Source organism: Mastigoproctus giganteus, chromosome 5, assembly GCF_048544385.1.
Source record: "Mastigoproctus giganteus isolate SK-2022 chromosome 5, ASM4854438v1, whole genome shotgun sequence".
Taxonomy (NCBI): Eukaryota; Metazoa; Arthropoda; class Arachnida; order Uropygi; family Thelyphonidae; genus Mastigoproctus; species Mastigoproctus giganteus.
The window spans coordinates 205,025,586-205,043,645 of record NC_143579.1 but is presented as its reverse complement, the minus strand read 5'-3'; the positions used below and the strand labels follow the sequence as shown (position 1 = coordinate 205,043,645).

The 18,060-nt window shown below is 36.3% G+C and overlaps 1 protein-coding gene across 1 annotated transcript in view; it reads left to right on the top strand.

Annotated features, from left to right (window-relative positions):
- Positions 1–18,060, top strand: part of LOC150086026 (ankyrin repeat domain-containing protein 13D-like) — a 204,548-nt gene that overhangs the window by 76,032 nt on the left and 110,456 nt on the right. Inside the window, exon 6 of the mRNA XM_090373656.1 lies at positions 11,918–12,007. Coding sequence (XP_090229782.1) covers positions 11,918–12,007 — 90 coding nt within the window. The remainder of the gene's footprint in view (positions 1–11,917; positions 12,008–18,060) is intronic.

Genomic DNA, 18,060 nt, shown 5'->3' with positions numbered 1-18,060 from the left:
GCATCAGCCAAAAAAAAAAAAAAAAATTTCACACAACCATTCCCTCTAAATGTTTGTCCAGTTCCTCCTTAAATTTATTTAGCCTATCAACTTCCACAACTACAGATGGAAGTTTGTTCCAGCAATTAATCACCCGCTGGCTAAAGGAAAATTTCCGCACATCTATTCTACCGCTGTCTTTCCTCAATTTGAATTTATGCCCCCTTCGGTTCGTAATCTGAACAAGTGGAAGAATCCCATTAGAATTCAGTGTGCTCAACCAATTCAAGGCCTTATACACCTTAATCAGATCACCTCGCAAGTGCCTAGTCTCCTACTGCTGCAATTTTCAGAACTTAAACCTCTCTTGGTAAGAGGATCTCTTCATTCCCCTCACCAGTCTTGTTGCCCTTCTCTGTACACACTCAAACAAATCTACATCCTTCCTAAAATGAGGCCTCCCGACCTGTACGCTGTACTCAAGGCATAGCCTGACCATTGCCTTATACAGAGGGACAATCACCTCCTTTTCCCTGCTAGAAAAATTCCTGTATATCATTGACAAAACCCCATTGACCTACTCTGGCAGCCTGTCTGCATTGCTCAGAAAACTTTGTATCTGATTGCACAATTACTCCCAGGTCTTTTTCATTTTCTACCACCCTAAGTGTAGTACCACACAGTTGGAACATTCCTCTGGGGTTACTTCTACCCATATGCAGTACTTTGCATTTGTCAATGTTAAACTTTAATTGCCACTTCTCAGCCTATCTTCCCAAATTTTCTAGATTCTGTTGCAGTAGAACACTGCCATTACTGTCATTAACAACCCTGCCAACTTTTGTGTCATCTGCAAACTTCAACATTAAGCCTGATATACCTTCATCAATATCATTGATAAATATACAAAACAGTATCATTGATAAATATACAAAACATCAGTGGAACCAACACTGGACCCTGTAGGACTCCACTAATAACATTAGTCCACGAAGAGCAGCGCCCATTGATTACCACCCTCTGTCTTCTCCCACTCAACCATCCTTTTATCCATTGTAGCAACTTACCTTTAGTACCATTCTGCTCTAATTTGTACAGTAATCTTTCCATGCGCAACAGTGTCAAAAGCTTTCCTGAAATCCAAGTATATGATATCAAAATTATTTTTTACATCCAGTTCCTTTGTAACCACATCATAATATCCAATCAAATTTGTCAGACAAGACTTTCCCTTAACAAACCCATGTTGTGTCTGAATTATTGGTACAGTCTTGTCTAGATGATCCTGCAATGCATCTTTAACAAGTGACTCCATTATTTTATTTTACCCGGAACAGAAGTTAAACTAACTGGTTTGTAATTATTTGTGTCACCCTTCGATCCCTCTTTGTGAATTGGGGATACATTTTCACATCTTCAGTCTGTGGGGACCTCTCCTGAGTCCAAGGATGCTCTCATAATTATGGCCAAGGGTTTGCTTACTTTCTCGGAACGAACATATGCACAAGTACCACATTTGAGGCGAAAGGAATCATACAGCGAATAATTTGGGCAACTGAGATGAGCAGTACTTGAATCAACCGATAACTGAGATTCTGTCAGAAAAAGTACATGGGGTTTGGCAGACTAGAAGTGGAAATCGACATCATTGAGATTAGAATTGAGACCACGTATATTTGTGAAATCAACTAGGAAGTGTTTGGGGAGGTTTAGATCTTTTTTGCAGATAAGCTGACTCTATTAGTTTGACAATTCATGGTGTATTCAATAGTAAGAAAAAGTCGGGGGGACATGATTTGGATATGGCGTACACATGGTAAGAATATACCCATATCCTTGACATAATGTGGCCTCGACGATGCCCCCCCCCACATACACACTACTCGGACTCCCTCCAGTCATTGTCTGTCAGAGTAGAGGTAGCAAGATTATACCCTAGCTGATCCGGAAGCCTCCTAAAGAGTTACCAATCGGTTCAGTCCGGTGTACTAACTAGCAGCCAATCTGCGAACAGCGTTTTAGATCTGTATCCTTGAAATGTAAGGAAGATTGGATCTCTCCATGATGTCCATCATAACCTCAAAAGCAATCAGTCATACTGCAATGGAAGAGATGGGGAAAGGTTGACTGGAACTTAGCCCTGGAGACTAAACATGGGTTCCACCACTTAAATCATCCAATAAGCAAAGTGGTGATATTGCACCAGTTGATGAGAGTCATCTACCACCTAGAACAGCATGGTTATAATATTAGAATGGCCAAATGGCACAAGGAAGCCATTGCCTATATTTTATGTATTTTGTATATACAAAAGTCTTATAATAAAAACAAAGTGCAGTATACCGCTATATTATGTTGTATAAAAGCTAAGGCAGTATAAGTGTTGATAACATTTCAACCCAAAATCAGACCCAAAGTTCTCTGATTTAAGAGTTTGTTCTGTATTTATTTATTTTAAATGTATTCTTTGCTGAAAGTTGTACTATATACATGATAAATATCAGAAAAGCATTTTTTTGCTATGCAGAGCCAGTGGAATGATGTGACATGAAACCCTTGCTTGTGGCATTGTGCTGAAATGATTGTATATACATTGTTAAATAATACAAAATAAATTTTAGTGTCATTATTATTTGTAACCTTGCAAATTTTCATGCTGTTATCTAGTTCATGCAAATTAAAAGTTTATGTCAGCCCTAATTTTACAAAACTCTGCTGTACTGTATATGTCTATATAATACTGGATAAATACATAAATGGTGAACATATTTTGGTCTCATTTATTTTACTTTCAAAAGTTGACATAATATGCAGTTGTTGATGTTGAGCAAAAGTTTGTAAGATCTGATGTTCATAAATCGGATATTTGTAAATTGGAAGATTACTGTATAAAATTTACCTTGCAGTGTAAACAGGTGGCCAGGAAGGCACATGGTTTCCTCTCACTGATTTAGCAAACCTTTGCAAGTAGGGAGAAGGATGTCATTATTTTTCTATATATGATAATGGTGAGACCATATTTGGAATATTGTATACAGGTCTGGAGGCCAAATCCCAAAAACAAGTTAGTGATTGTACACAGTGTGTTACATTTCAGGCACATTCAAAATTTTTTTCTTTTTCTGTGATTAATAGAAGTGAAAAGTGAATATAGTTATCCCCTGTAAATTAATTACGAAGATTATAAAAGTTAATAAAATTCTATAGTTTTCTCTAAACTTAGCTGTTCAGTTTAATTACAATGTAATATTTATTACTCCCTTCCTGTATATTTTTTTGTCTCTTTCCTCTCTATTTATATGTATCTCTTCACAAGTGATACCACATTCACAAGTCTTACATAATAATACACGTGAAATGTGCTGCAAGTGCTGCTTAAAGCTAACAATACTGCATTAAAATTACATCTTATGTATGATTTTTTTTTTTTTTTACTACATACAGATTGTATGAAAAAGAAATAATAATAGCCAGATTTGAACTGGCTAGACATATTTTTAAAAGGCCTAATTTCATGAAAATTTGTCTTCTGGGAGTTGAGTTGTTATATGCAGACAGATGGACAGACATGGTGAAGACAATAGGTGTGTGTGTGTGTGTGTGTGTGTGTGTGTGTGTGTGTGTGTGTGTGTGTGTGTGTGTGTGTGTGTGTCCTTGCAAGGAGTGGCATGGAAGTTGCAGACTGCAAAGCTTTGCAACTTTACACCTTTTGGGAGACTAATTGAGGTGTATGAAGCTGTTTGTTTGTTATTTGGTTTTTAGGAACATTAGCAGCTAAAACCATATTGCTCCAGGGGGAGGATATGCGGTAGTCATTCCCTGACCTTTCAGTATTTGGTGGGCATGGGCTTGAACCCCAGTCTAATCAAGAAGCATGTGCTACGCACTGCCGCTCCTTCCCACCTGGCTACGGAGGCGCCTGGTGTATGAAGCCTTGAAGGAGAAGGAATAGAAAGCTGTATTTTCATTGGTAAAGGAAACCAGTACAAGGAGACATAAAATATTAGGGAGCAACAGAAGGCTGGATCTTGTGAAGCTTACCCTTAGACTGAATGTTTTAAGCATTGAATTAAGTTACTCCCAAGATGGCCGAGTTCAAGGTTTTGGTTGGTTGATTTAGAGATTTCTTAGGTGCATTGGCAACTATGACCATAGTGTGCCAGCTGAGTTCAAGGAGAACTGGATAATGGCTCTTTTCATGTCCACTTGTCTTCACAGTTACAGTTTTCACCCCCTTCTTATCAACAGTTCTGTTACTTAGGACATAAAATTGAAGGGGGACTTCTTCCATATTGGCGCCTCCGTAGCCAAGTGGGCAGGAGCAGCAGCGCGTAGCACATTTCTTGATTAGACCGGGGTTCGAGCCCATGAGCCACCAAATATGGAGGATACAGAAAGGTCAGGGACTGACCACTGCATATCCCTGGAGCAATATGGCCTTAGTTGCTAATGCTCCTAAAAACCAAATAACAACAACAACATCGTCCATATTTGCAATCTGTCCCAACTCAAACTGATGTGTCGTCCGACATTGAATGACAAAACGATGAAATTCAAGGACCTTCTGCTTATAGCTTTCAGGCATCGTTTGGGCAAGTCTGGTGCGTGTACACATGCTTAGTCCATTCTTTCATGAACCTGAAGTACCAGTTGTGTCCTCCTTTGAAATTAGTAACTTCTTTTTCATCAGCAATTCTTCTTGCCTCATGCTGAACCATCTTTGTGGGCACAAGAATTCCAATTGCCCTTTGCTCTTCAATCCATATCTTCAATTCCCTCTCTAAATCAGGCCATTTTGCTGACTTGCCTCTCATGGCTTTCTTCTGCCGTGGTGTTTTCAGTAGGATTTCTTCTTCCCGTAGCCAGTCTCGGATTGTTTTCTCAATTGGAGGAGGACCAAACTTACGTTCAGCAGCACAATTTCCATTCACTTTTGCAAACTGGATCACTTTTAACTTGAATTCAGCACTGTACAAAAATCTTTTCTGAGCCATTTCTGCGCAGAACGTGGCAAAACGTAACCTAATATATTGGTAACAAGTGCGAAATAATGAGCGCAAAGACAACAAGCACGAAAATGCGGGAAATGCAAGTAAAAAAATCTACAACCACTGTATAAGACGCACCCAGTTTTTAGAACCCAAATTTTTCGAAAAAGGCTGCGTCTTATACATGGGGGAATACGGTAATTTCAAATCTTCTAAAACTCAGTCCTGTCATATATTTTGCAAAAAAAGGGTTCTTCTGCTCTTGTGCTTGTTTTTGGTGACACTCAGATTTCTAGACAAGATCACATGTCTCTATTAGGGATTACCCAGGCTTCTAATCTCCTTTGGCATAAGCACATCACAAATTTTGCTTCCTCTGCATCTATAAAACTGGGTTTGCACTTTGCTGGTGGCATTACTTTTCTTCCAAATGGATACTCACTCCATACAAATCTCAAAAACATGGAATATTGTTCCTACATATGGGGCTGTGCCCCCATAACTTCTCTCAGGCTTTTAGATTCCATTCAGAAGAAGACAGTTAGGTTAATTAATGATCCATCTCTTACAAAGTCTTTCCACTTCCTGTCTCTTAGATGTTCTGTTTCTGCTATATGCCTTTTCTATAGATACTTCCTTGGGCACCGTTCTTCTAAATTGGCTTCTATTAACCCCCCACCTCTCTCTTCTAAACCAGTCCTAACAGGTGTGGCACCGTCAACATCCATCTACTGTTCAACTTCAAACTCACAGAACCAACTTTTCTTTTTCCTCATTTATTCCTTCATCATCTTTTTTCTGGAACAACCTCCCTTCCCGTATATTTCTTGAAAATTACAATCTGCAGAAATTCAAGTCTAATGTCTAGTACCTTCTTTCATCATCTTAACCTTCAACCCACACATGGTACTACTACTCACTGTTCACAACTGGAAGGTACTTGAGGGTATGGCTGAGTAAGCATTTCTATTCTCTGAAATAGCGGTCAGGAAATAAAAGAGAGCGTAGAGCTAGTCAAATGAATAACACATTTTAGTAGTTATTTATTTTTATAGCTATATTATTATATTGGATTACTGTGAAAATATAATAATAATATTCAGAAATAATTGTTGACATGTTAATATTTAATAAATACAAATAACATAATTAAAACCTTACATTAATCACCCTCTCAATTTTGTTGCCATTGCTGTCTCACTTTAGCTATCATTTTCATTTGTAGTAAACATTAAAGACTTGGTAAATCCTTCAATAATACAGTTTTCCAATACTTCTGCTCAATCTTGAAGATGTAACAGCAAATTTTGTAACAGCAAATTTTCCATCTTTCTTGATTTATGCTAGCTATTTGTTGTTTTGTGTATTCCATTAGATGTGTTGTATTTAGACCTTGAATATTTTTATTTCAAATAAAATTTTTCAGTTCAGCCCATATTAATTCAATAGCGTTTAAATAACGATGGTATGGCAGTAATCTTCAGGCAGTGTTTCCATAGTCGTGGTGTATTTTATCCACTGTGTATGTTTTAAATGGCTAATAAATTCACATTTATGCATACTAGGCTGAAATGATAGAGTGTGTGTCACCAACTAGTCTATAATATCTTGCTTCCATGATGAAGTGTTTGGAAGCAGGTCAAACTCTACGATATGGTGTGCTATCAAAAATTATAACAGAACCTGCCTGAATATTTGGCAGTAGTTGCTGCTTTAGCCAAGTTTAAAAATTTATTTGGCCATGGTAGTCAGCAGATGTGTTTTCAGTTTTGTATATAAGCATATAGTTTGGAATAAAACCATTTATATTTCCTGTGCTCATTATAATTACACCTCAATTAGATCACCTCGAAGGTGTCTAGTCTCTAGACACTGCACTTTGCAGAACTTAAGTCTTTGTACGAGCAACCCTTTGTTCCATTCCTAAAATGAGGCCTCCAGACCTGAATACAGTACTCAAGGTGTGGCCTGACCATTGCCTTATACAAGGAGATAATCACCTCCTTTTCCCTGCTAGAAAAATTCCTGTATATCACTGACAACACCTCATTACCTACTCTGGAAGCATGTCTGCACTTCTCAGAATACTTCCTATCCGACTGCACAATTACCCCCAGGTCTTTTTTATTCTCCACTACCCTGAGTGTGGTACCACATAGTTGATACGTTACTCTGGGGTAATTGTTGTTGTTATTTGGTTTTTAGGAGCACTAGCAACTAAGGCCATATTGCTCCGGGGATATGCAGTGGTCATTCCCTGACCTTTCCGCATCCTCCGCATTTGGTGTTGACGGGCTCAAACACCGGTCTAATCAAGAAGCGTGTGCTATGCACTGCTCTCCTTTCCACCTGGCTACGGAGGTGCCTCTGGGGTAATGTATTAATTAATACAGTTACTTTGTATTAATAGAAGGTATTAAATTTCAATATTAGCATTAGCATTAGTAGAGGCATATGATGCAAGAAAGCAAGCTTATATAGCATCAGCCGGGAAAAAAAAAAATCTTCCCATTTCACCCATCCATTCATTCCTAATGTTTGTTTAGTTCTGTCCTGAACAAGTTTTCTACCTCCACTACTTCCGATTGAAATTTGTTCCAACTATCAACCATCTGCCGGCTAAACGCAAATTCTCCACATCTATTATACAATTGTCTTTTCTCAATTTGAATTTATGCCCTCTCAGGTGAGTAATCTGAGGAAGAATCCTATCAGCATTGAACTTGCTCAAACCATTCAAGGCCTTATACACCTCAATTAGATCACCTCACAAGTGCCTAGTCTCCAGATGCTGCAATTTTCAGAACTTAAGTCTTTCTTGGTAACCGCAAACCTTTGTTCCACTCACCAGTCTAGTTGCCCTTCTCTGTACTCAATTAGGTGCCTCCGTAGCCAGGTGAGAAGGAGCAGCATTGCATAGCACACGCTTCCTGATTAGACCGGGGTTCAAGCCCGTCACCACCAAATATGGAGGATGCGGAAAGGTCAGGGAATGACCACCGCATATCCCGGAGCAATATGGCCTTAGTTGCTAATGCTCCTAAAAAAAATCAAAATAACAATAACTTGTACTCAATCCAGCAACCCTACATCCTTCCTAAATGAGGCCTCCAGACCTGTATGCAGTACTCAAGGTGTGGCCGGACCATTTACTTATACAAGGGACAATCACTTCCTTATCCCTACTAGCAAAATTTCTGTATATCATTGACAAGACATGATGAGCTACTCTAGCAGCCTGTCTGCACTGCACAGAAAACTTCATATCTGACTGCACAATTATCCCCAGGTCCTTTTCATTCTCTACTACCCTGAGTGTAGTAGAGAATGAAAGGGAATAATCCCCAGAATAATGTATCACACAGTTGGTACAGTACCCTGGGGTTACTACTACTACCCATATGCAGTACTTTACATTTATCAGTGTTAAACTTCAGTTGCCACCTCTCAGCCCATCTACTCAACTTTTCTAGATCCTGTTGCAGTAGTGTACTGTCATTAACAACTCTGCCAAACTGTATCGTCTGCAAACTTAGACATTAAGCCTTATATACTTTCATCAACATCATTGTTAAATACAGAAAACAATAAAGGGCCCAACACCGAACCCTTTTGGACTCCACTAATAACGTTAGTCCATGAAGAGCGGTGGCATTGATTTCCACACTCTGTCTTCTCCCACTCAAACGTCCTTTTATCTATTATAGCAACTTGCTCTTAATGCCATACTGCTTCAATTTGTACAGTAGTCTTCCATGTGCAACAGTATCAAAAGCTTTCCTAAAATCCAAGTATATGATATCAAAATTATTTTTTGCATCCAGTTTCTTTCTGACTACAACATAGTATCCAATCAACTTTGTCACTTCCCTTTAACATATGCATGCTGTGTCTGAACTATAACTGCAGTCTTGTCAAAATGATCCTGCACTGTTTCTTTAACCAATGACTCCATTATTTTCCCTGGAACAGAAATTAAACTAACAGGTCTGTAATTACTCGTGTTACCCTTTGATCCCCCCCCTTTGTGAATTGGGTATACATTTGCACATCTCCTGTCCGTGAAGACCTCCCCTTAGTGCAAGGAAGCTTTCATAATTATGGCTGAGGGTTTGTTTATTTCCTTTGCTGCCTCCTTTAATATAACTGGATAGATCCTATCCACCCCAGGTGCCTTTCCTAAGTTCAATTTCAACAATTTGTCCTCCACTTTGCTCTCAGTTATTACAAAATCATTTAGCTGCCTGCTAGAGTTTCATAAGCTTCTGGCCTCCACCTTCCTACAGAATTCCTTGTGTGTGAATGTAGATGCAAAATACTCATTCAGTTTGTTAGCTACCTCGACAGGTTCATCAACAATCGAACCATTGATATCGAGTGGACCAATCTGATTCTTCCCCTTCCTTCTAGAGTTTACATAAGTAAAGAAGTCTTTGCTGTTTTTCTTTGCATCCTTTTCCAAAAATTTCTCATAATCTGCTTTCACTTGCCTAACCTCCTTTGTGACTTGATTACAGACTAGCTTATATCTACCATAGTCTTCTGTGTCACCTGATAAGTTATACGCATCCCATGCACTTTTCTTCTCTGTCACGTCTCATTAGTTCATCTGCCATCCATTTAGGCCTAAATCTTGAACAGTATTTCTTAATCGGTATGAAAAGCCTAGTAGCCTCCACAATTAATTCCTTGAATGCTTTCCGTTTAGAATTTGCTGTTGGTAACATCGCCAATTGATCCCATTGTATAGAATTTAAAAACTGTCTGAGACCACTGTAATCACCTTTACAAAAGCAAAAACCCTTCCCTTTACCCCTGATGGTTGTTACATCTTTAAGTAAATCCCAAATCAGCACACTGTGATCATTACCACCTAGTGGTTCCTTTATCTGCAGATTCTTAATGCTTGAAGAATCACTGCTGATAATCAGATCAAGAGTGTTACTTCCTCTAGTAGCCACTTTAACATGCTGCTGTAGAAAACAATAATCCAATAAATCCACAAAAGCCTTGTTAGTGTATGAGTGACCAACCCACAAGTTTCATTCAATATCTGGAAATGAAATTCCCCCATTATAAGACAGCCAGATTTACTGGCCCACTCTATTTCTCTATATAGTTGTTCACTGTACACACAGGCCTGTAACACCCTCCTACTCTCAATTTTGCTTTCCCAGTGCTTAAATCATACCGAACTGACTCAACATTGCACTGTCCACCCATGTCAGCTGGATGCACTTCCTGAGATTTTATGTATTTCTTAATAAACAGCATAACCCCTCTTCCCTTCCTATCCTTTCTATACACATTGTTCTCCCCAGATTCAAATTTCTACATTCCTTATATCTGTGTGACACTATGTCTCTGATATTCCAACAGTATGTGCCTTTGATGTCTTGAACAGCATCTCAAATTCATCAAATTTATTTACTAAACTCCTAGCATTGGTGTATATGCAAGTATACATGCAGATTCTTACTCTTAGTTATCCTAACACAGCCCATGTATTTACTTGTTCCGTGATAACTCCCAGCAGTCCTGGAAATCCCCAGCACCTTGCTTTCAAGGCTGCTGCTCATTCCAATAGAAGCAGTGCAAGAATCACTTTCACCTCTGCCTGTGGCTACTGTTAATCTATTAGTCTGTGAATTCCCCCCAAGCTAGCAGTTTTCCGACCCACTAACACTGCCTCAATAGCATCAGCAAATATTCTTGCACTCTTTCTATTTAAGTGTATCCCATCCCTATAAAAACGGTCTCTCCTGTTAATAATGTTAACAGGAGAGATCATTTGTCAATGTTAAACTTGAGTTGCCACCTCTCTGCCCATCTGCTCAACTTTTCTAGATTCTGTTCAGTAGGGTACTGTCATTAATGTCATTAACAATCATGCCAACCTTCATTCGTCTGGAAACTTGAACATTGTTACTTATGTACCTTCATCAATATCATTGATAAATACAGAAAACAACAATGGTCCCAATATCGAACCCTGGGGGACTCCACTAATAACATTAGCCCACAAAGAGTAGTGTCCATTGATTACCACTCCGTCTTCTCCCACTCAACCATCCCTTTATCTATAGCAGCTATTTGCCCTTAATGCTAAACTGCTCCAATTTTTACAGTAGTCCTCTGTGTGCAACAGTGTCAAAAGCTTTCCTAAAATCCGAGTATATGATATCAAAATTATTTTTTGCATCCAGTTCCTTTTATGACCACATCGTAGTATCCAATCAGATTGGTCAGACAAGACTTCTCCTTAACAAATGCATGCTGTGTCTGAACTATAACTGCAGTCTTGTCTAGGTGATCCTGCAATGCTTATTTAACCAGTGCCTCCATTAATTTCCCCAAATTCTAAAAAATTCTTGAATAGTGGGGTGAATAATGCATCTATCAAAATCATCTATCTGTTCAACTGTTTTCCTACTCACCAATTTTTCTTCTTATGTGGAAATTTTACTTTATCTTTTGGGTACAATAGGAATGAACATTCTTTTCTAATTTATTTATTGAATTGTTATTGAACTTGAAACAAGTTGTTTCAAGTTTACAGATCAAAATAAAATAAAGAAATTTAATTAAAGTTATTCAATATTTTAGTATTTTTATTTGTTAGAAAAACAGATACTTCAGTATCTGCTGTATTAGCGTGTCCACAATTGATGCACAACTCACTTTTTGAATATTACTCATGGACCTTAACTCATAATGAGAGACTGTTCAGCATTGATTTAGTTTGGAAATATAGTGAGGTTAAATAGTTGTGGTGGGTATTTTCTGTCTTCTTTTTTTTTTTTTTTTTTTACCTGGGCATTTCCAAAATTGTTGGGTGCATAATTTAAAATTGTTTATATCCAGACATTCCCTTGTTATGATAGCACAGCATAACTATTCTGTGTAAATATGCATTTTTCATACATTTTATTTTCGCTATTTATATTTAGGTTCTAGTGTTAGAATAGACACTACACTTTTGGGTTTCTACCAATCCAAATGGCAAAGAGGAAACAGAAGTTATGTCTTTAAAGGTCAGGGTAAGTAAAAGATATATTTTGTTTATACCCTGATGAAATACTTGACCATCTAGCAATATTTTCTTTAGCTAATATCAGATTCTGCATATTTTCCTTACCTGTATTCGACCTTTATCTAAATATGGTCCCCCCATATCTGATGACAGCTCTACCACTTTTTATTTTATTTGTATTATATTTTACCTTATTATTAATAATTTTACTTTACAGTTCACTTACTTCCTATTGGCTTTGTAATTCAGCCCATAATTTTCTTAATTCATCATAACTTTTAACTTTTAGGATATTAACATTCTTTCACCCTTTACATATCTACTATACTTCTTTTTCTACTATCCTTACCCTTCCAGTCACTGGCACTTTGCGTAATTTTCACCTCCATCTATGCATACTTTATTTAATATATCTATTCATACATTCTTATACAGGAAGTTCCCGCTTTACAAGTTCCCGGGTTCATGAGTTTTTTTTTTTTTTTCTCAAGTATCAACAAAATCGAAAATATGAACATTAATTGCAAAAAAATGAATGTTAAACATTCATAAATACCACATTTCAAACCACGCTCATAGCTATACAATACAGTGTACCCCCACTACGATATTAATCCGTTCCAGAGGCACCATTGTATTGTGAAAATATCGTAATGTGAACCCAATAACACATTGTTTTTTGGTAATTCATTCCAAGACCTCAGAAGTTGAAATTTTCGCCATATAACTAAGCTATTTATCTCTCTAAAAGCTCATTTTTGTAATGAAAATTGTATTAGTTACCAAATAAAATCATTGAAATGCACTACACTTTCATTGTTATCATATATTCTGTTATAAGAATCAATTTTGAATGCCTTTGTGTTATTTCTATAAAACACATTTCTGGAGGTCACGACCATAAAACAATAAAACCAATTTGCACTTTCCGGTTTATTGAGCTTTTCTGTTAGTGCAATCAATTATAAACGGGTAGTAAACTCCATCTTATTGCATTTACGAAAATACCAATGGCTGGAATTGTGTGGGTTTTTACATTAATATGGTGAAATGGGTTTTCCCTTCATTGAAATCTTCAATCATATAAAACACATAAATAAATTTTCAGAATTTTCTCTTCATTCCTTTATTCCAAGTTTGGTTTTCACATCACTTTGTGCCTGAAGAAAAACAATATTGTGAAGATAAAAATATTCCTTTTCGGGTGATTCTGATTTTAGATAATGCACCTGGCCACCCACCATTTCTGCAACATCACCACCCTACTGTTAAAATAAATTTTTTGCCACCAAATGTGACACCACTTTTTCAGCCAGTGGACCAAAGCGTTATTTAAATGTTTAAAGCATATTATCTTTGGGAGACATTTGACATGCTAATTAATGCAACGGATAAGGAGGGAGGTCCAACTGTTAAAGAATTTTGGAAAGAATTCCATATTTTAGATGCAATTAAAACAATAGAATGAACCTGGAACAAAATTACGGAGAACTTGAAGGGTGTTTGGAATAACCTGTGTCCTCAATTTATTGATAATTTTGAAGGATTTCAAGAACTAGCAGAGATCATACAAAATGAAACTGAAGCAGATTGCTAACCAATTGCAGCTTGACGTTTCTTCAACTGTTGTCATTGATCTGTTTCAAGCACACAGTGGAGCGCTCATAAATGAAGACCTCTTTGAAATAGCAAAATGTGAAGAAGCTGAGGAAGAAGAAGATTTAACAGCTAAAACTGCTGCTCATTCCTTCACTCTCAAGGGACTAGACAAAGCTTTTCAACACATAGAAAAAAGCTATTGAGATTTTCGACTCACAAGATTCAAATTTGGAGCATACTAGGAAAGTTGCTATAGATTTAAAAACTGCTTATGCATGCTATCATGAAATTTATAAAGAAAAGAGAAGACTATCTTGGAAACAAACGCCTCGACGCATATCTGAAGAAGATGACTCCTTGTGCCTCCAACAGACCAACAACGAGTGCCAAGACAACAATAAGTGATCAACGAGTGTGCATTTAGTTGATGATGATGAAGAATAACATTCTTTAACATTTCTAAGTCCTAAATAATTTCTTTATTATTATGATTTGCTTGATTTTACAAGCTGTGTTTTTATTTCTTTGGATAAATCAATCATTGTTTAAGCATAAACTAATTAACTAAATTTCATTGTTAAGAACTTAACCCTTGATTTTAACATTACATGTATGGGGAAAAAATTCCCGCTTTATGAGTTTTTGCTTTACAAGCGCACTCTAGGAACGAATTAACTCATAAAGTTGGGAACTACCTATATATACTTTTGTATCTTTTAATGCTGCTTTGTACTTTTAGGTGCGTCTGTCATACATGACATTAATTTTTCAATAACTGAAACCTTTTTTTCATCCATTGAAACTTTTATTTTAAAATTACATTTAATATACAGTGGAACTTCTCAATTACGAACTTCTATTTAACGAATTTCTCTATATTACGAATTTTTTTGCAAAACGTTGCACATTGAAACCAAATTACATGTAAAATTAACCCCATATAGCGAAGTGTTAGTCTCTCTATAACAAATTTTTTAAAAAATTAGTAAAAGCATTTTTGAAGATTTTCAAGCATTTACTGCTAAACAGCCGCTCAAATATACGGCCCCCTTCCCTCCGAATTGCCCATTAGCATCTGGAATTAAATAATCATCCTTTTAGTGAACATATGTGGCCATTGATGCCCGTAGGAGGTCTTTGTTTCATTTTTGTTACAGTTATTAAACCAAATGGGTTTTCTTAAAAGTGGTCGTAAACTTTACAATAAATAGGGTAGATTTGTAAATTGATGTTGGCTCAGGGGAAAACGAAATTCGCTGCGGTAAACTTTTAGCCTGCTGCATCGGCAATACATAGAATGCTACCATATTCGGTTTTTAGTAACGCCTACTGAGTGATATTCGCTTCTCACCTCAACTGTACCACATGACCTTTCTGTCAATGATTATATGATATGTCCGTTCTCATCTAACTGGGCACCTCCATAGCCAGGTGGGAAGGAGCAGCAGTGCGTAGCACACGCTTCTTGATTAGACCGGGGTTCGAGCCCGTCACCACCAAATACGGAGGATGCGGAAAGGTCAGGGAATGACCACCGCATATTCCTGGAGCAGTATGGCCTTAGTTGCTAATGCTCCTAAAAACCAAATAACAACAACAACATCTCATCTAACTGGACTCCCGGTAGATGGTTTTCATGAATTTTTTATATATTTTTTTTTATTTCGTTCGTCATCAGTCACATAGGCTATATGCTCTTGTATTTTTTTTTTTCTGAAAAGTAACATACAGCATACATTAATCATAAATTTTCTTTTGTGTTATATATGAATGAAAGCAGAATAAAAGAAATTCACAAAGTCGTATATTTCTTCAAAGTGATTGATAGGAAAGGTCATGTGATACTGTTGAATTGGCAAGCGAACGTCATTGAGTAGGTGGTACTAACAATTCACTATATGGCCAGCGCAGCGAAGTTTGCAGTGTATGTATCGGCATGAGCTGCAGTCCAGTAATTTTTACAATTGCGGAAACAATGTCGAAGAGAAAGTGTTTAAGTATTAATGATAAAGCAAAGATTGTTATGATATTGACCAGGGTTTTAAGAAAAATATATGTTGCGGAGAAATATGGCATACCTGCAAGCAGTTTATCTATGATTTTAAAAAAATCGAGAATTAATTTTAAATGCAATTGAAGGAGGAGCAGACAAGAAGCGAATTAAGTTGTGTATCTATGAAGAAGTTAATAAAGCTGTTCTAAAATGGGTGCAAATGATATGTGAAAATAATATACCAATATCACGCCTAATAATTAAGCAATGCTCTGAAATTTGCACAGTCCCTTGGACATACAGAATTTAATGTGATCACTGGGTGGCTAGATAAATTTAAGAAGCTCCACAGAATTGTGGAAAAGGTTATTTATGGAGAAAGTGTTAATGTAAGCAAAGAAGATTGCAACAGTTGGAGGAACAATACCTTAAAGAAGATTTTGGAAGAATATGAGCGTAAGGATGTTTTTAATGCTGACGAAATGGATTTATTCTTTAAATGTTTACCGAATAGAACACTTGTTTTTATGGATGATAAATGTTTTGGCGGAAAGCAAAGAAAGAATCACTGTGCTAGTTGGAGCAAATATGACAGGAAGTGAAAAATTAAGACTTTTAGTCATCGGAATATCAAAAAACCCAAGATGTTTTAGAGGCACAAAATCTTTGGAAGTTGACTACACCTTTAATAAAAAAGCATGGATGACAAGTGATATTTTTGAAGAATGGATATTAAAACTAGACAAGCGTATAACAAAAGAAAAAAGGAAAATTGTGTTGGTAACTGACAACTGTCCGGCACATCCTGCCAGTATTTCTGCCAAACTTAAAAGTGCAAAGTTGTTGTTTTTACCACCAAACATGACATCAAAACTCCAGCCAATGGACCAAGGCATTATTAAAAATTTTAAATTTCATTATCGAAAGAGAATAATAATGAAGATTGTCAATGCATTATCAGAAAATAGAAGCTTGGAAGTTACAATTAACCTTAGAAATTGCATTTCTGAACTGGCAAAAGTTTGGACAAACGATGTCACTGAATACACTACTCAAAATTGTTTTTCGAAAGCAGGATTTGCATTGAATGCAGAAGTTGAACATCAACTGGATGAACTACAAAAAATACAGAAGTCGAACAACAACTTTCACAACTGAAAAACTTTTGGACATTATTATAATCGTCCGGAAACATCGAAAATGAAATAACACTGGATAGTTATTGTTTATGTAGATCAAGATCTGACTACAACAGAACATCCAAATGAAGATGAAATACTGCTGAACAGTGTTAGACGCGACCGTGATCACAAAGAAATTAACGATGACGTTGAAGGCGCATCAGAACAACCCATAGAAAAGCCAACTCGCGAAGAAATGATTAACGCTTTTAAAACGGTTCGTATGGGTCTACAGTTCTGTGAAAATGTTCCTGATAACGTTTTTAATGCAAATAAGTGTTTTTGAAATAAAATACATTAAAAATAAATGTAGATTCGTTTTCATTTTCTAATTAGATAATAATTTCTAATAAAAAAGATATTCTCTGTATAACGAAATTTCTCTATAACGAATTTTTTCGCTGGATTTATCGAATTCGTTAAAGGGAAGTTCGGCTGTATATATATATATATATATGTATGTATCCATAAACAGTATTCAGTTATGATTTTACATAAAAAAATAAAATAGAAATAAAATACAGGCATTAATGTAATATTAATGCCTGTAAACATCTTATTTTTCTGCTGGTTTTGTGGTTGGAAAATATATGCATGTTGGTTGAGCAGGAAATTTTTCTTTCAATTAAATCACCTTAAAAACATCTTATAGAATGATATTTTCCAGTTCCAAATAAATTCAAAAAAATAAAATTGCAAAATCCATATTCTCTGGAAGTACCAGAACACATAATAATCAAATGTCACCTTAAAATAAATTGGAGATCTTAAGTTATCCACAAGAAATTTTTACAGACATGTGCAGTGGAATTAAAAAAAGAAATACTCCATTTAAGTCAAGGATTGAACTTTTAAAAACAAAAATGCAAAATTTAGTTTTTTACCAAATAAAATAATCTGCTTGAAATCAGTCATAATTTTCGTTATATGGGGAACTCCAGAAGTGAAAGTGAGAATGCTATTTACACAAATTTATATCACTTAAAATTACTGATGTTGATCTTACTATGATCTTTCATATTTCTAGTTACTCCAAATGGCATTGTTTACAACTCCATTAAAAGTATTAGAAATACCAGTTTTCTTGAGTTTTCATCAGTTTTCATCCTACCCTCACACTTATATTAAAAATAAGTGTGAAAAAGCAGTTCCTACTGAATTGCTTCTTCACATGAATTCCTACTAAAAATGAAGTGGAAATATGAGTGAAATTTCTGAAATGAATAAAATTTGCTACTCTTAAAAGTAGAAAATTAAAATTTTTAATGCACTCACAATGCATAAACT